Source organism: Engraulis encrasicolus, chromosome 23, assembly GCF_034702125.1.
Source record: "Engraulis encrasicolus isolate BLACKSEA-1 chromosome 23, IST_EnEncr_1.0, whole genome shotgun sequence".
NCBI classification, from domain to species: Eukaryota; Metazoa; Chordata; class Actinopteri; order Clupeiformes; family Engraulidae; genus Engraulis; species Engraulis encrasicolus.
This window is the reverse complement of record NC_085879.1, coordinates 31,597,704-31,617,379: the sequence shown is the minus strand read 5'-3', so window position 1 is coordinate 31,617,379 and position 19,676 is coordinate 31,597,704. Positions and strand designations below refer to the sequence as shown.

Below are 19,676 nucleotides of genomic sequence, written 5' to 3'. Positions count from 1 at the left end.
GACCAGTGGTTGTCAACCTTTTTTGAACAAACGCCCCCTTAGCCTCATCACAAACCTCCCAACGCCCCCTTGACCTCATCATAAGCCTGACAACACACCCCTTAGTATTAAACAATTAAATGGACTAATGCCCCCCCCAGTTGTATGCCTCTCAATGCCCCCCTAAACCTCCCCAACCGCCCCTGTTGAGAAAAACTAGTTTAGACCTTTGAGCTTTTCTACTGGAATTCATTATTGGGCTTAGTCTCTGTATTAGTAGGCTACAGTGTTCAGACAACTTGTTCATTCCAAATGGATCTGACAGACCCAAAGTTTATTGAGTCTACCAGTTATGTATCTTCTAACATTTTACAATAAGCACACCACACTGAGCCAGCAGTATGGTGAATTGTAAATTGTAGATAGGTCATATTGTATGTAAATGCATCACTTGTATGGCAGTCATTGAATCAAAACTTGCTGAAATACAATAAAGGGAGGAGGGGGAGGTGGGGTGGCATACATGACTTTTACTTTGACGACCGCTTCCGATTTGGCTTCTAGCCGGATGTTTATTGTGGTTGCTGGGGTGAATGTTAACGGCAGCAGTCGCGGAAGTTTAGGAGGTTGGAGAAAACCAAACAAACATTTTGATATGGTAAGATTGCATTTTCCAACCCATGTATTTCAGGTCTGCTCTTGCTATGTTCTGGTGGGCAGAGTAAACGTTTGAACAGCCTTGGAAATCGTGCGATAAGTTAGTAATAAGCGGGGTTAACTGACAACGATTGTGCAACGTGCACACATCACAACTAGTCACAAGCAGACAGCAATGACTTTCTTATTTTGTGGTTTAGATTGGTCAACAAAGTCCTCTTTTTCAGACGCGTAACAACCACAAGATCAGGGTTTGACAGTCAAACCGATCTAGATCTGTCTAACCGCCCCGACCATAGAATCAGATTCTTAGTTTTCTGAATAAATGCTATGGTACACCTGTCGATGGTACTCAAGCATTAGTGCGTATCAAGGTACTTACTGTATCATTGGTGCGTATGCTACAAAGCAATATCGAAGACCAACATTGGCCATTCAATCCTCTCAGCCTGAAGAACTGTGGGAACTGGAAGCATCAAACTGTCATAAAGTAAAACTATGGCCGTATGCAAATAAAACATTGACCAATCTGAAAATGTACTTTAACGTTGTTGTTGTTGTTGTTGTTGTTGTTGCTGCTATACTGTTGGTGGTGGTGTTGTTACATGTCTCCTATTTTGTTTGTTTGTTTTGTATAATTTGACTACAGTCATGGTCTACACACTCATTTCTGATTAGATCATTTATTTGTCTTTACAGAAAAAAAGATCTATAATTTCTGAATGCATTTCTGAATGTCTATTGTCTTCTTTATCCTTATTTTGCCCTTATTTAATCAATTTTATTTTATTTATTGTAAGTTTTAGTGTGTTTTTTTGGTAGGGACTACGCATGAAAAGTAGTATTTGATCTAATTCTGGTATATCTATTTTTTTATTTATGTATTTTTCACATACAAATGTTCAATAATATGCTATGCATGGTCCCTCTAATAATCTTATTTCCTTTCATGCAGGCATCGGGTTTCAGGAAACAGGCAGCCCCGATGACGCAGCGTAAGAAAGGGGGCTCCAAGCCGGACATCACTGAGGAACAGAAGCAGGAGATCAGAGAGGCCTTCGACCTGTTCGACACCGACGGCTCTGGCACCATCGACGTGAAGGAACTCAAGGTAAGATGACGTCCAGAATATGTGCAGTGCACACAGGGCACTAAATTAACACCCGCAAACCGGCAAAATTCTTTGATCCAATGGTGATTTAAATATTCACACCCCTCTTCACACACACTCTTCACATGCCTATTTCACCTGGGTCTCTTGTCAGTTGAATTGTCGATTAATTGCGATTCACGTTTTTTAATCGATTAATGCATTGATCGATTTAAGTCGATTAATCAATTAACCGTTTGCATCCCTATATGCAATACGCCACCATTCTACACAGTGCACCTTTAAACTGATTCTAATATTTCATTGTGTTGTTTTCCTTTCTCCTCTCTTCCTCTTCAGGTTGCGATGCGTGCGTTGGGCTTTGAGCCAAAGAAGGAGGAGATTAAGAAGATGATCGCGGACATCGACAAGGAGGGCTCCGGCACCATCGACTTCAATGACTTCCTCTGCATGATGACCAAGAAAATGGTACGCTTAGAAATATGGTCATACTCAACTCCAGTAGTAGGTGTTGTTTAAGTGTTACCAAGGATTCCAAAGGCACAGTGCTTGATAAAGTTGATAAAGGCTTGATAAAGCTTTTAACCCATTGATGCCTAAAGCACCTGCAAAAAACGCCTGCTGAATGGCGAAGCCCTTGTTTGGAAAGTTGCCCTCAGCCTATAAAAACCTAAATATCTCAGCCTCTGCACATGAAAACATGAAATAAGTTGCATTTAAACCCTAAGACCCATATCTTGCATTTGAATGTCTTCATTCAGCTGTAACATGCCATCATTGTTATTTTTTTTTAAAATCTCAAGAGCCTGAATGCAGCGTTTATGTGTCTCCAGGCACCAAAGGTTAAACAACATACAAGTCATCAGGCTAAAATGGATTAATATGGGCTGACGCATTGCCACAAGTGTCGTCTTCCAAGCCCATCCATTGGCAGCGCTGTAAAAAGCAAAACAAAAACATCCTTTTACATTTTCTTGAAGGTAGAGGGTGTAGTTTTTAGTATTTTAGTTGCAAAATCTTTTTGTCTTTTATCAGAGTGAAAAAGATTCCAAAGAGGAAATTCTGAAGGCGTTCAGACTGTTCGACGACGACGGAACTGGAAAGATTTCTTTCAAAAACCTCAAGAGGGTTGCCAAGGAGCTGGGAGAGAATTTAACGGATGAGGAATTACAGGTAAGGGCTAACTGTCACCCGGCGAGTTAACTTGTCAAGTAGAGTGGAAATAACAACAAGACAAAGGTGGACTTCCCCACCTCATCAGTTAAACAAAAAAGAATATTCATCGGGATATATAAGTAGGCACTGACACACACACACACATACACATACACATACAGAGACAGACAGACTGTGTGTGTGTGTGTGTGTGTGTGTGTGTGTGTGTGTGTGTGTGTGTGTGTGTGTGTGTGTGTGTGTGTGTGTGTGTGTGTGTGTGTGTGTGTGTGTGTGTGATGGCTGATGGGTTAATGCCGTCCGTTGCTCTGCTTTGACAGGAAATGATTGACGAGGCTGATCGAGATGGCGACGGGGAGATCAACGAGCAGGAGTTTCTCAGGATCATGAAGAAGACCAGTCTCTACTGAAGCTTTCTTTGTCTCTTTACTGTCCTTTTCCCTCCTTTTCTAGCTTTACTCTTATTTATTTTTGTACTGTAACTAACTGACACTACTTTCGGATGCTGGATTATTATCTCTCTTTTCCTACTGATGGTTGTTTAAACTTTTGTATTACGTTGTGAAAATAAAACGGCAAGACTTGTAATAATGTTTCTGTGGGGTTACTTTTTTAACAGGGAGCCACACACATACAGTACAGGGTGCCAAAAATGCACCTTACTTCAAGTCATTGTAAATGATATGTTCATGAAGGTTCTCAAACTGACAGGTGCCGGCTCTGCTAGCGATGGTGAATCACTCAGTTTTCTTGGTCTTTTTCTGAACTCACTTTCAGTGGCTGCATTCACTTTCAGTGACAGTTGCATGTATCATAGCGCAGAGTCTAGACTGTAGGCAGTTTGAGACAAAACAATAAAGCTATGTCTGATCATTTGATTACATTTGTATGAATTTCACTAAATGCAACTTGGTCGAAAGTAGACCTTGGGTTTGTGTCTCATGTAAAGGTGTCTAGACCTACTACTGTATGTGAGATACAATATACAATATCTATACAATATTTGGTTTATTGTCTGATGGGAGATGTGTGGTCCATTAAACGAGCTACTTCTCATTTACTTTATAGGTTTTGGTAGTTTTTGTGAAGGTATTGTACAGTAGTGTGTGTTATAGTCATTGTGCTTCGTTTAGGGCAGGGGTGGGGAATCTATGTCTCGAGGGCCCCCAATGTAATTTTAATGTCATGCAACTTCACATGAAATGTGATATATTTTGTAATGGAATCTTAGAAAATACAATTAAGCTATATTCAGGGGCCCTAGAGAAGGTGGGGTCTGTTTTAAAGGTGGTTGCCTTCAATATAGGCCTAAAGTGCAGGGAGAAATCCTGGTTTGTGTTCATAGTACGGCCCTTGGAGGAGTTTTACGGTCCTCGGATGAATTTGAAGTGGCCCCTCAAATGAAAAGGGTTCCACCTCCCTGGTGTAGGGGTTGGCAAGTATAGGATTGAAGGAAGAAAATGACTGCACTCTTCAGATTTTCCTTTGTTTATACATCTCAATGTTGAAGAGGGGCACTGCCCTAAACGTTCGTGGGAGAATAAACAAAGAAAATTCTGAAGAGTGCTGTCCTTCGCATCCTTCATTCATCTACAGTAGGCTATGTTTTTCCGCATCCAGTTATAAAACTATGAGAATCAGTAGGCGATAGTGCAAACGCGTCTCCCCCACTTGTCAGTATAGCATTTCCTCGTTTGACAAGGCAAGTTTATTTTTGTTATTGTTGTTGTAGTTTGTTGTTGCTGTGGGTATTATACCATTGGAGTGATTGTATTGTATTGAATTGCATTGCATTGTAGTTTAGTTAATGTGGGTGTGAGTGTTGTTTCCTTTAAGGCGGCACAGCTTAAAGGGCTTCTGACTGATATCGAGAAAGGAAAGTGACTGTGAACGGCATATGAAACATTTTGAGCTGTATAGTTAGTATAACCTTTTGGAAAGCAATCAAAAAAAAAAAAAGACGACGACGTCTGCCCTTGATTGTGATTGCAATTCAACATGGAAAGTCAGAACAGGAGAATAGAGCGCATATAATATATGAAATGTGTATGAAATGACGAAAATGGAAAATAAATGAAATCGCAAACTAGGAGTGAAGGAGTAAAACATTGCACAATGTACATGTATGCAGACCAGTCCTCAATGAGCCATGACATTCAAAAATGGACAAATTACTGTGTACCTGTACCAAAATATGTCTCATCCAAGGACCTATTACTGCACGGGCCTACCGGGCCCAGGCCCAGGGCAGGGCCGTAACCACACATTTTCAAATACCGAGGTCAAATACTGCGTGCTGTACGGTATACCATACATTTAGAATGCTTCAAATACTTCAGCCAAACTCTCAAGATTGTTTTTATTAATCACTACCTTGAGGATAAATGGAGGTGTCGTATACAGACTGAATTTGTCATTGTTGATCATGTCTATCAATTTTCATCATAGACTTTACATTACTGAAAAAAATACAGAGGACATGACCTCTGTGTCTTCAATGGTAGTTACGGCCATGGCTCAGGGGCCCACCAGAGCCAAATAGGCCGTGAAGGGGAGTGTGTCTATGTTCCAACGGCCCAATTGTGTCGCACGGTGTTGACAACAAATATGAAAAAAGGAAAATACGGTGACTGTGAAGGTTGTTCCGACACATTGCTGCACAGCCAAGACCTTTGTCTATGATAATATACCTCTATATTTTGGATTTGAGCTAGGCTACTTTTTTTCTTTTCAAAAATTGAAAACCTGTTTTAGCAACATTCTCAACAATGAGTCAAGTAACAGATTTAAAAAATGCACTTTAAAAAACCTCTGCATACTGTAACCAATGCCTAAGAAGCTGTTTACACTTACAGTATATGGGCATTTTTGAAAGCGCATTGGTTTTGGCCACTTGTTGTAAACAGAGTTTTAGAATGCACATTTCAAAACTCTGGTTTTGAAAAATATCTAATTTAGGAGTTTCTTATGTTTTGCTCACATTTTCTACCAGATTATTCGATTCACACCACAACACAGCCCTGTCTAACTCCAGCTGATAGAGGCATCAGAGTCCCGTGTCAGTGTCCTGTGCCTGTGCCAGGGCTGTGTTGTGGTGTGAATAGAATAATCTGGTATTATATGTGAGCAAAACTAAAGAAATCATATTCGACCCCAGGTCCATAGGTAACCATGAATTGATACATGTGAACGGGGAGCCAGTGGAGCAGGTCTCCACATACAAATTCTTAGGGCACATGATGTATTCGACTCCCATTAAAATGAGACCAGCATATTGTATTCATATCCCCGAAACGCGGAGTGAAGAATTTTTGTTTGGCCCATAACTTCTGACCGTGTGGATGGATTTGTCCCAGATTTGGTGTGTTGATGCTCTCGGGTGGATTCGTGAACTAATTTGATTAGTTTTTGAACACTTTCATGATGGCTGAATTTTAGTTTGGTGGATTGATTTGCCCGGTAACACTTTATTGCAGGTTCACTATTACAGTGGATCTACCACATTATGTACAGTGTAATAACCACTCCAGTGTAACAATATTTAATACCATGTAATGCCAGTGTAATACCAGTGTAACAATATGTAATACCATGTAATACCAGTTACACACAAATACATGATGTAAGTACAAAACTGGCACATGGTGTTGCATTGGTATTACATGGTATAAAATATTGACTGGTTGACTGATTATTACACTGTACCTAATGTGGTAGATCCACTGTAATAGTGAACCATTAAAATAAAGTGTTACCATTTGCCCCATTTATTTATTATTTTGCTTCGTTTTCATATTAATTGTTTTGTTTTAAGCCTATGCACAGTACTGATCCATGTATGTTAAATATATGTATTTTATATCTTGTATGTAATATACAGTATACATATATAAATAGGTGGACAGGAGTGGAATGATGGGAGACTACATGCATCGCGTTTCGGGGATATACCTTTAGCAGTCGAAAGCCTAGTTTTAAGTGCTAGCATCAGCCAACGTCTAGACTTTCTGAGGAGGTTGAGAGTGTTTGGCATTGAAAAGGAAATAACGATGGATTTTTACAGGGCTTCCATTAAATCAGTCATCAGATATTGGGGTCATTGTATGGTTGGGGAACCTGTCTGTTACAATGAAAATTTAACTGCAAACTCTCATTAACCTCTTACTGCAGCTGGGGTAGCCGGCGACCCTATTCACTTTGCTGAAAATGCTTAACTACATCATAATAACATTGCTATGACATTACAGAGAGACATAATGCTGCGTTAAGGGAGAGCGGGGAAAAGAAGGGGCATGCCCCCTCCCACATCACTCCAAGCAGAATTTGGTGAAACGGCGAAAAGACAGGGTTTGAAGATCTTAGAGGGTGATGAACATATGCATGGTGAATATGAGACACTGGCCTCAGGAAGAAGATACAGGCTCCCAAACTGTAAAACAAATAGGTTCACATTTTCAATGGTCTCTTGGTCAATTAAACTACTAAATAGCAGCTCTTAATTGTGTGTGTGTGTGTGTGTGTGTGTGTGTGTGTGTGCGCGTGTGTGTGCGTGCGTGCGTGCGTGCGTGCGTGCGTGCGTGCGTGCGTGCGTGCGTGCGTGCGTGCGTGCGTCCGTGCGTGTGTATTTGTGCGTGCGTGTGTGCGTGTGTGCGTGCGTGCGTGCGTGCGTGCGTGCGTGCGCGCAATATTTCATCTACAGCCCCCTCCAAAAGTTTTGGAATAGCAAAGCACATTTTCGTGTTTTTGTTTTCCACTGACAACAGTCGGGTTTGAGACGCAACGATGTGCATGACAAAAAAGTTCTGAATATCAGCTTTTATTTACTGGTAAATAGTTTTGGATGTATGACCATTTGTATTACACCACAGCATTTTTTTTTCGGTGACAAAAAGTATTGGAACATGTGGCTGGTATGTGTTTCTTGTTGAGTTTAGATAACAATACATGACATTTTTTTTTTACCTGTGTTTACACCTAAAAAGACAGCATTTCTTGTCAAAGATGACAAACCAACACAAGGACCAGAGGGATGTCTGTCGGGGGGGAAGCCCCAAAATATCAAAGTCACATCACTAACAGTCTCCACTGTGCAAGGGGGAACATATTGCAATATACTGTTTAAAGAAGTCGAGAGCAGAAGATACAGAGGCATTACCACACATGCAAATCAGTCATCAGTAGTAAGAATCTGAAGGACAGAGAGAAATGTGCAGAGATGATTCACAAAGCCCTGGAACACAATCTTGCAGACCAGGGGCGGAGCACTGGTATTATGACTGGGGGGGGTGGAGATGTGTCAGAGGCCCCCCCTCTGACACATGTCGTGCTGGAGTCTGCCATTGTAATGGGCTATAAATAACGTATATTGTGCAAACCCCAACTCCATTGAATTTGGGACGCTAGGTAAATTACATCAACTGATGAGATAACTTTATAAAAAAACAGTGTTAATTCCTATCTAGAACATGATTTCAACCGATTAAATGGTGGGAGTATTTTTTTTGGTCATGTTTTGCAACATTTTCCTTTCTGTAGGGCTTACAGTGTGACAGGTCTTGACCAAAGGCCAGCCATTTTATCACCTGCTGGCCCGTATGATGGAGCTAAACTGAGTGAGAATAACAGCTTAACCAATGCATTACTGCACCCCCATGCCATCATGCAGGCTTACCTTTAATAATGAGCACCAACACAAGTTGGATGGTCCATTTTCACTGTAGTACAGGATGCGTAAGGACATTTTTTACTTCTGTAAGCAAAGGACAGTTTCCCATGTCTTCTGGGTCTATTTCAAGTGAGCTTGGGTGCATAGGAGAATGTTAAATCCCTGAAGCATCTTAAAATGGTCAAGTTTTCACTAGCTGTAAGTGCTAGAGTTATTTGAGTGCTAGAGTAAGACTACAGCCAATATATGATGATGTCATGAACCTATACAATGATTTTAATGACAAAAATACAAAACTCAAAGTAACAACTATGGTAATTTTTCCCTCTTCATCTTTAACTCTGAGTAACTCAGTCTCTCTGTGGTGGTCTTATACCTGGACACTCATATTGTCCATCAGTATAATTCATTTTGAAATATTCTTCCTATGCTAGTGTTGTTTTAGCTTATTTGGATGTTTATTACATTTCACTGATCCCCCTCCCAACTTATTTCAGACAAGTTGCAGTTATCAAATTAGAAATGAGTACATATTTCCTCCAAAACAATATTTTTTCTCAGTTTTAACACTTCATATGGTGTCTTTTCACTATTTTCCATCGAATGAATGGATTGATTGTTTTGACAATGATAGCATTTTGATTTCATTCACAGTTTTCCAAGTGTCCCAACTTCACCGGAGTTGGGGTTTGTAATTATAATAGCTGATAAATACTGAGTTTGCTGTTCAGCATAGAAATGTGCACGATAATGACATTGGGCCCACGAAATATCGTAGAAGGGGCCCATGTGAGATCTTTTGTGATCGAAAGCCATTGGCATATGATGTGGTGTCATACAAACGGTCATAAATGCAAAAGTATTTAACATATCTAGAATTAAATATCAGGAAATAAAAGCTGACATTCTGAACTTTTTTTCATACTTGTCTTTTCACCTCAAACCTAAATGTCTTTAGTGGACATCAAAAACAAGATGTCTTGTCCAAGAATTCTGGAGGGGACAGTAGGTTTGCATTATTTGTGTCTGTGTCAGGGCCAAAACTGGAACAGTGTGTTCACTAACAATAATTGTCTGATTCCCTGTTTAGTATATGTTTCTCGTTTGTTTCTTGTGGTCCTTAAGTCTTGTCTGTTGTGTTGATCTGATGTTGACTCTGAATCACATTTTCTCATGTCCACTCAGAATTTCTCTCCCGAAGAGACAATAGAGCAGGGGTATTCAATTAAATGTCACTGAGGGCCAGTTTTTCGAATTCCTCCCAGTAAAGGGGCCGAACATGGAATATGCATGTAGGCTATGTAACCGCATGCAATATCCAAAGTGATGGTGCGAAACAAGCGGATAACCTTCCAGACAGAAGAGATGTTCACTTTTCTATTTCTTAGTAGCCTTGATGGTCTATTATGAGACTATTTCACTCTCAGATATCACTCTCATGTGCATAGGAAAAATATCCCTAACCTGAAGTGTTAGTGATCGCAAATTGCGTAAGGACACTGATAGCACACATATTTGTTTTCGTTTTGGTCTGACCTCGTGGAGGGCCAGAACCTTGCCGTCCAAGTGCCGCATCTGGCCCCAGGTCCGCCATTTGTATAGCCCTGCAATAGAGGATAATCTAATCTAAAGATATTTTTTGTGTGATCTTTTTCGACTTTATTTTGATACGACAGCATGAGAGGTGGACAGGAAGCGAATTGGGAGAGGCTGGGAATCGAACCCGGGTCAGCCGCATGGCAGACGAGTGCCCTACTGGTTGGCCACGGCAGGGCCAAGGATAATCTAATGTAATCAAATTCTTATCCACATGTAGAGAGAGAAAAATGTATGTTGACTTGTGTTCACATGTAAAAACGGATCAAAGAAATTTGTATTTAAAAATATCGGTATCATCGATTTGATCCAGCTCTCTGTCAGTCTCCCACTTTTGTCATCTTTATTTGATCTGATTTATCCATGTGTCGCGCTGTGATAACCTTAATCACCTCAGACACAACAGACACTCTTTAACTAACATGACTAAGTTTGGGAAGTCTGACCTAGTGGAAGACCAAAGAAATAACTTTTTTAAATCCATGAGTGAATACTAGAGTGTACCTGCGCACTGCAATCAGGTGTGGAACACCCAAACACGCATATGCTACACTCCCTGACACACACACACTGCCACAGGGGCTTTTCTCGCGTCCCTCCTCGCCGCCCCCACCCACTCACTCACTTTTTTTCTCTCCCTCTTTCTCTGTCTCCCTCTCTCTCTCTCTCTCTTTATCTTTCAGCGAATTGTGCATTGTGACCTTATTTCCTTTGGTGACATCAGCAGCCAACCCCCGTGGGGGTGTCTGCAGGGACGTTGACAGCTTTGGCTGGACCTGGGAGAAAGTCACCTCAAAGAAACCCCCTCCTCACCCAAAACATACCATGTGCTGAGTGAGGACCCAATTCTAGGTGTCTACTGTAGTGTAGTGGGGGCACTAGTGACCTGTGAGGCCTGTGGAGAAACCGCCCCTTCCTTCCTTTTGAAATATAGTCTGAAACACCACACACAACTGATTGAGTCAAAATATTAAATTACCCCATGAGCATATCCCATAATGGCAACATGGATAGTAAAAATGGTGTGCGTGCGTTAGTGCGTGCGTGTGTGTTCGATCAGAGAAAAAAAAAACCCTCAAGATATTTCCTGTTTTGTTGTACGAAATGCAGAGTGAGAGAGAGAGAGAGTGTGTGGGTGTGTGTGAGGCCACCCCAACCTCAGCCTGAACGAGAACGAGATGATCGCACTGGGAATCTATGCCTGCGCGATGAGACGGCGCTTTGCTGATTCAGAGTCAAAATGAAACTAACTGCTTCCTGTTTCTCCCTGACGGCTGACGGAGGCCCCGCGCGGGCTTTTGCAAAGACAGTACTACAGTACGCAGCATCACACACAAACAAGGCTGACTGAGGACGCCCCCGCACGCGCACACACATACGGGTACACACACGCACGCACACTCGCAGGCACATGGGTGCACACACCTTCACATACACACACACAGCTGCACACACACACACACACACACACACACACACACACACACAGCTGCACACACACACACACACACACATAGCTGCACACACACATAGCTGCACACACCCTGACACGCGCGCATGCACACACACACACACACACACACACACACACACACACACACACACACACACACACACACACACACACACACACACGGGTGCACACACCTTGATACACACACGCTCACCACACACACACACACACACACACACGGGTGCACACACCTTGATACACACACGCTCACCACACGCACGCACACACACACACTCACCACATACACACAGAAACACACAGAGGGAGATGTACTGTACGTTGCTGGCGACGGTGCACCTCTAACTGTATGAGTCATGATGCATGCATGATGCGCAGACGAGGCCAGTGGAAAAGAAAAAGTCATTACTCACTGATCTCCCCAGTCGTTCCAGCTTTCCAGCAGCGCAGGGCAAGGCGGCGGTTTTCCTGCGTCCTCATGGATTCAAGGTGTACGTATATATACGTTCATCAACAGGTAAAACAGGTACGTTACGTTACACAGCCATTTCACAAAGGCTCGCATCTGCCTTCGGCTCCAAATTTAGAGTTTAGAGCTTCACTTTCAAAAGAATAGAAATGCAACTTAATCTTGTTGTGCTTGTTTCGGTGGCGGTGGTGATCATGTGCAGTGCCTTGGTGCATGCAGCCTCCCTGAGGGACCTGAAGATGCGGGAATTACTCAAGGATGTGAGCAAACTGGAGAGAGACGTTAAGGTGGGTGGAATTGAATTTGTCAGTCGCACTCATCAATGGCAACGTGTGGCCCACTGTCAAGTCAAGTCAAGTCGGCTTTATTTATTTATATCGGTCAATTTCTTTACATGCCCTGGTCATACAAAGAACTGAAATTACGCTGACTGTAGAGTGATCTAACTAACTCTAAAAGGCCGCAGATTGCAGTGCCTTTTACTTTCTGCACGTTTTACAGAGTTCACCAGACTGTCATTTCACTGCAAGCTACAACCTGGTTAGGCTATAGTGTTGTGTGTGACAAACTACTCTATTCTACTCTCTACTCTACTCTAATCTATTCTACTCTCTTCTCTACTCTACTCTACTCTACTCTACTCTACTCTACTCTACTCTACTCTACTCTCGACAGTGTTAATATAAAAAGGTGATGTTTTTTTGTTATGAGTCCTTAAATGTATTTTCTTGTCTTCTGTTATTTAGCACAATGGATCTCTAAGTTTCAAAACCCCTACAGAAATCAAGGTAAGACTAGCTTGGAAATCTTGGATGTTACAACTGTTTTATGTTAAAAATATATATTTGAAGACCAGATTTTTTGTGAAAACAAAACACTTTTAAAATGTATTGAATGTGTTAAAAAGTTAATTCAACACTCAGAGAGAGCCAATTATTTAACCTCTACTAGAGTGTATCTGGTATTGGTACTGAGTGTATTGTTTTGAGTACTCTTGGGGAAATAACACCGAATTGCACCTTCCCACTCCCTACCTCACTCCATGGCTGAAGTGCCCTGGAGCAAGGCACGTAACCCCACACTGCTCCAGGGACTGTAACCAATACCCTATATTGAAAAAAGAACTGTATTCTCTTTGGATAAAAGTGTCAGCTAAGTGTAATGTAATGTATCCTGAGTGAGGGAATGGGTGCAATTATCTACAGTATGTATTTATGTTTTGAGCAATGGAATGCATGTCCATTTATGTTTTTATATACAGTGAGACCACAGACAAATTTCACACTTGCATGAGAATAAAATCTAATCTAATCTATTCTGTTCTGTTCTATTCTATTCTATTCTGTTCTGTTCTATTCTATTCTATTCTATTCTATTCTATTCTATTCTATTCTATTCTGTCCTGTCCTGTCCTGTCCTGTCCTGTCCTGTCCTGTCCTGTCCTGTCCTGTCCTGTCCTGTCCTGTCCTGTCCTGTCCTGTCCTGTCCTGTCTTGTGTGTATCCAGCCGTGCTGCATGCTTTCGGCCCTGGAGTGTTATCACAGCCAGCTGTCTCTACTGGACGACCAGGACAACGTCTCCTGGAGAAGAGTCAACAGGAGCATGGGCAGCCCACTCATCGTAAGTAGCCTACTACACACTTATACATTACATTACATTACATTACATTTGGCAACCATACAAACTTAGCAACTTACAAACTACACAGTTACTACAGTTATATTACCGATATGGACTGGTTTATTTCATCTCACAGTTATATTACAGATATGGACTGGTTCATTTCATCTCACAGTTATATTACCGATATGGACTGGTTCTTATAATCTCACAGTTATATTACAGATAAATATATATTATATTAAATATATTAATAATATATTACTGCTATTCACAATAGTAATAAATGAGCAAAGTCAAACAAGTGTGCGGGAAAACTCTTTTCTTCTGAATGGTAAATGTCATGTTTGCCCACTCACCTTACTGTAAGTCTCAACGCTATACAGTAGATAGTATAGTGGGTGGCTGTATATATAGATCATTACCTTTGCTCTAAATTAAGGTCGCCAGCGAAAATGGCAAGACAATGCTGATCTTTCTAGCCAAGCACACACTCACTAACGGGTCAAAGTGGCTAGTAAGTTGGTCTTTTATACCAGCCAAACTGAAAATTTGGAAGCTTTTCGTCGGTCGGTTGGCTGTTGTTTAGAGCCCTGATCATTCCACAGTACATGAAATGACAGTGCGTCTGCCCCCTGTGCCCACATTGTACATGTACGTGTTGTTGACAGCAAATGCTTTAATGCTAAAATATTCTTCATGTTTTAGAGGGAGAAACTGAGGGGAAGCCAAGAGGCCTGTGGTTCGGTAAGTCTTCATCTTTATGATTATTCTTGAAAGAAATGAAAGACTTTTTTGCCACTTTTGGAGTGCTGTTGATATGTTAATATAACCATAGCATATTTTCTGCTCCTGCTGCTGCTGCTATAACTACTGCTTCTACTATTACACCAATAACTACTTCTACTACTACTACTACTACTACTACTACTACTACTGCTACTACTATTAATACTACTACTACTGCAATAACAACAACTAGGCCTACTACTACTACTACAGCACTATTACTACTACTACTACTGCTGCTGCTACAACTACTACCAGCACCATCACTACTAATACTACTATTACTTTTACTTCTACTGTTACACAACAACTACTACTACTGCTGCTGCAACTACTACTACTACTACTGTAGCCTACTACTACAACTACTTCTACTTCAACTACTACAACTACTACAAACGAGCTAACTAACCCTATTCACCTGCTCCACCTCTGCTTGACCTGTCGGTCTATATACTCTGTGCTTCCCCACATGTTGCGTGCTATGCTGCTAACTGTGTCCTTGTTTGTAAGTCGCTAATGTTATCTTATTTAAACAGAGCCTGCAGTGCCAAGAGTGCCATTCGTACCCAAACGCCACTAGCCAGGTCTTCATGAGGAGCCTGGTAGACCTCCTCCAAATGGTGGGTATTCTGATTATTATTTTAACCCCTTAACACAGAGCCTCTGTAATCACGGTTTATCACCGATTATCTTCGGTAATCAGTTACCGAAGACTCCTTACTTTGCCATATAGCAATCAAGTCAAGTCAAGTCAAGTTTATTGTCAATTTCTTTACATGCACTGGTCATACAAAGAATTTGAAATTGCGTTTCTTGCTCTCCCATGCAGACATAGACTAATCTAGGTAAGGACATAGACAGTATAGACATAGACAGTACTCATACATGGACATAGACAGTATGGACGTAGACATTGCTCATACAGACATTTAAAGTGCAAGACTGGACAACAGAAGACTTGTAGAGAACATACATTAAGAGGAGGTATTTTGTTGTGCTTTTTCTAAAAGTCCTTTATAGCGTTCTGACATAGTAATAGTAGCATTTGAAGAAAATAAATAATTAAAAAAGGTTTTATTAAATACACCAGCAGCAGTATGTGTGTGTGTGTGTGTGTTTGTATGCGTGTGTGTGTGTGTGTGTGTGTGTTATGATGGAGTTGAGCGTTTTCAGCAAAGAGTAGAGTAGAGTCGTGTAGACTAGTGTAGAGTAGAGTAGAGTAGAGTAGAGTAGAGTAGAGTAGACTAGTGTAGAGTAGAGTAGAGTAGAGTATCATCATTTCTTGATCCCAGGGGGAAAAGAGTGAATAGAACTGCGACTGGCCCACCTGTAATAAGAGTCTACTCTTTTTGTGTTTTTCTCTTGCTTTTTTATGGACTGCAACTTATTATTATTATTAGCTTTTATTTATCATATGTTGTGAAAGTGTCACTGTTACACTAACTTATGTCACTATTGTACTAATATAATATGTTGTATGAATGGCTAAGTGGCAAAGAGTTTATTAATTAAGTCTACTCACTCAACTAATGTCTATGGCATCCCGTTCCCCTTGCCTTTAGTTGATATACAGACATGCTTTACATACGGATATGCGCAGAAATGGAAAGTCTCACTATAACACCCCCCCCCCCCCCACACACACACACACACACACACACACTAAATTGACATTGTCTCTCTCTGTCTTTTCTTTCAGGCCTTCAGCAGTTAGGATAACGAGGGCTCCTCCTTAACTGCAATGGGAAGACACTACTTCACAAACACTTCAGAACGACTGTGTATCATACTCCCACACCCTACTATTTATTATACTATTTATTGATTGTCATTTTATAATAATAATAATAATATTAATAATTTATAATGTTGCTGGACTGAATTCTCAAACTCGGTGTCAATGGTGTTGTTTCTCATGTTCATTTATTGCCAACGATGATGTTGCTGCTAATGTGACATTTTGGTGAACTAATATTTCACATTTTCGTGAAAGTTTGTGATACTTTTATAATATTTATAATAAAATGTTATCTGCATCTCTTCAGTATAAAGCGTATTCATTTAACAGGGTAATATTTATCAGTAAAAGGGGGTATACTTTAAAAGGGGATATCATTTTAACTTTAACGTTCTTGGTCCTAAACGCAACTTCCTGCTAAAATATTTCCATGTCGACACGAAAATGAGAGAATCGGGTTTCAATGTAAACTGCGACGACGGGAATTTCTTTTTTCCAACGTTCAAACCGATGACAAAAACAAACAGAATTCATACTGTAAAGTCAACAGTCGCTTCACAATGGACTGCACAGAAAGTTTCCTTTTACTGTAGCAATAGGGCTGAGTCAGTGAAACTTGTCGTCTGTGTGACGACCAGATGCGAGGTGGAAAAAGCTTTGAAAAAGGATGTCACTTATAGGAAAAGGGACAGGAAGAGGTCACATGAGGGGTGACAGGCAGTCTTCAGTTTCACTCAGTCAGTGTTGCCAGATTGGGGTGGTTTCCCGTCCAATTGGGCCGCTGCTGAGGATGACCGCCTGCGAGTAAAAATGGCATTCGGGGTTTGGGGTATTTTTGCAGATTTATGGCCATAGAAATCATTAGAATTTGGATCAAATTGAGAAGGATTTAGTGCTTCCAGGCGGTTTCTGAGCATTTTTTGGGCCGGAAATCATCAGTTTCATCTGGCAACCCTGGTTTCAGTATTAGGCTATGGGGGGTTGATGAAGGTAGAGGCAGTGCTGTTTCTTGTCAATTTGGTGCCCTAGCCCATGAATGACAATTGTCTATGTAGTAAAGTTGAAGTTAAAGTTGTTTTGTTTTGCTAGGAACTCTAATTCTGTCAGTGGTTCAGTCTACTTTTTGTGGTGGATAAGTTGTATATTTGGGCAGCTAATGGTGCATAGGCTCCCAAACTAGAGTCCAGGCCCCCTCGAGGGGTGCAGAGGGAAGGGAGGGTAGAGGCAGAGGGAGGCATAGCTAACTGAAAGAATTTTGATTGTGATCTTATCGTCATGTTGTTAAAGGGACACTGTGCAGAAAATGGTCAAAAAAGGTACTGCAACTATGCTGTGCATTGAAACTGGGCTGCCTATTGCCAAATGTAATCTTTACATGAAAGTTTACTGAGTAATAAACAAATATTTTCTAGTATGGTCCAAGTAGAGTAATTTTTGCTGCTAAAAATGGCTTTTTTTGCAAATTCAAAATGGCGGACCATGGAGAAGATCCCCCTTTTCATGTATGAAAAATGCAATTTTTCCAGTCATAATGAATACTTAGAATTTGATGGTGGTGGTAAATATTCATGAAAAAGGTAACATTAGTGAATGGGCAGCATGAATTCTGGAAATAAATAACTAAAAATCTCACACAGTGCCCCTTTAAATTCCAAGGCTTCCATGACGAGTCGCCATTGATTCAACGTGGCTGTGCTATTCTAAACATTGAACAATCAATTTTAGGTGGGTATACTGAAATCCCTGACCTTTTCTGGGGGGGTATACTGTGTATAGCTGCATTCTGCGTAGACTACAGCACTGAATTCTGTGGGCCTTTCAGGCGTTAGGGCCTACTGGCACCCAGCCAGGCCACGCCCTCCTAGTCACGCAACACCTTCGGCGTTGCTTCTAGTCAGGCCAAGAGCAATGTAAATATCGTTTCTGATCTCCAGAAAAATTGGGAACTCCACCCATTTTGTCGGAAACCAGTCAACCAGAAGCAAACCTAGGGAGGTAGTTCAACCATGCCGTTTAGGAAACGATAATTGTTATGTTATGCTCTTGGTCAGACCAAGTCTCGAAGAGATTTCAAAATCGATGATGATCAGGCTAACTGGCGCCCCCCAGACATTTAGGGCTACGGGCTTGAAGGTTGAGACAGGGCCATTTCAAGTCAATTAGATGCCTCCAGTGGCGGAGCAGAGGGGGTGGGGTGCATAGAGTCTAGGAACCCCGGGCCTAGCCACTTGGGGGGCACCCCTGCCAATGGCTTTCGATCGCCAAACATCTCGCAGGGGCCCCTTCTACGATATTTTGTTTGCCCAACGCAATAAACTTACACATTTCTATGCTGAACAGCGAACTCAGTATTTATCAACTATTATACCGCCCACTTCATGACCAGACGTTATTTATAGCCCATTACGATGGCAGACTTCACCACGACATGTGTCAGAGGCGTGGGGGGTGAGGCGGGGTGGGGGCTCTGGCACATCTCCTCGCACATTCTCACAGCGAGTTTATTTATACAGCATTTTTTTCATTACGGTGTAGATTTTGAGACAGGTATGCCACAAGCACCACGCAAACTATGTCATCCTACATTGTGGCCCTTTCAATGGCAAGGCAGAACCCCAGAACTGCATTTGCAGGATGGTGTTTCAAAGCTCTTTTATGGCTCTACAAATTACACAATCAACATGGAACACAACAGCTGAGTATTTCAGAGATAATGAGAAGATTGTAATCAGTTGAAGTGAAGTAGCAATGTAGTGTAATATGTAGCGGAGATTACCCCACCTGACACGATGTAATCAGTTTTTATTCCTTGTCTTGAAAACCACAATTCAGAGGCGACTCTCACATTTGCAATCAGAATATTGAATAGGGGAGGAAGTGCCACTCTGCACTGCTTGACAGAGGAAGCCTTGCATTGCATTGCATTACATTATATTATATCACACTTGTGTATATGATGTGTATATCCAAAGTGACTCTCAATTATTTACATGGTATTGGTCATAGTCCCTGGAGCATTCTGTGGTTAGGTGTCTTGCTCAAGGACACTTAAGGCATGGATGAAGTTGAAGCAAAGAGGTAAGAGAGGGATTCTAACGTGCAACCCTCTGATCTTAAGACCACCTCCCTCACCACTATGCCACGGCTACCCTTATTGGCCCTCCAAGAGAGGAAGGGGGACACCAAGGCTTGAGGCTAGAGGAGAGAACTGAAGTGTAGATAGCATAGAGGCCCCAGTATCTAAATAATAATAATAATAACAATAATAATAATAATAATAATAATAATAATAATAATAATTGTATTTGTATATATTTGTAAATTATTATTATTATTATTATTATTATTATTATTATTATTATTATTATAATAGAGGCTCCAGTGTCTTAACCAGTGGTTCTCAAC

General features: G+C 41.2%; 2 protein-coding genes across 2 annotated transcripts in view; both read left to right on the top strand.

Moving 5' to 3' along the window:
• The first annotated feature begins 524 nt into the window (after positions 1 to 524).
• LOC134440368 (uncharacterized) lies at positions 525 to 3,511 on the top strand. The gene is made up of 5 exons (XM_063190421.1): positions 525 to 637; positions 1,592 to 1,747; positions 2,087 to 2,215; positions 2,783 to 2,920; positions 3,241 to 3,511. The coding sequence occupies exons 1-5, from the start codon at positions 548 to 550 to the stop codon at positions 3,328 to 3,330; spliced, it is 603 nt and encodes a 200-aa protein (XP_063046491.1). The 5' UTR covers positions 525 to 547; the 3' UTR covers positions 3,331 to 3,511.
• An 8,790-nt stretch (positions 3,512 to 12,301) lies between these two features.
• Positions 12,302 to 19,676, top strand: part of il21 (interleukin 21) — a 46,451-nt gene continuing 39,076 nt past the window's right edge. Inside the window, exons 1-5 of the mRNA XM_063189906.1 lie at positions 12,302 to 12,408; positions 12,868 to 12,909; positions 13,628 to 13,741; positions 14,450 to 14,488; positions 15,070 to 15,153. Coding sequence (XP_063045976.1) covers positions 12,316 to 12,408; positions 12,868 to 12,909; positions 13,628 to 13,741; positions 14,450 to 14,488; positions 15,070 to 15,153 — 372 coding nt within the window. The 5' untranslated portion in view covers positions 12,302 to 12,315. The remainder of the gene's footprint in view (positions 12,409 to 12,867; positions 12,910 to 13,627; positions 13,742 to 14,449; positions 14,489 to 15,069; positions 15,154 to 19,676) is intronic.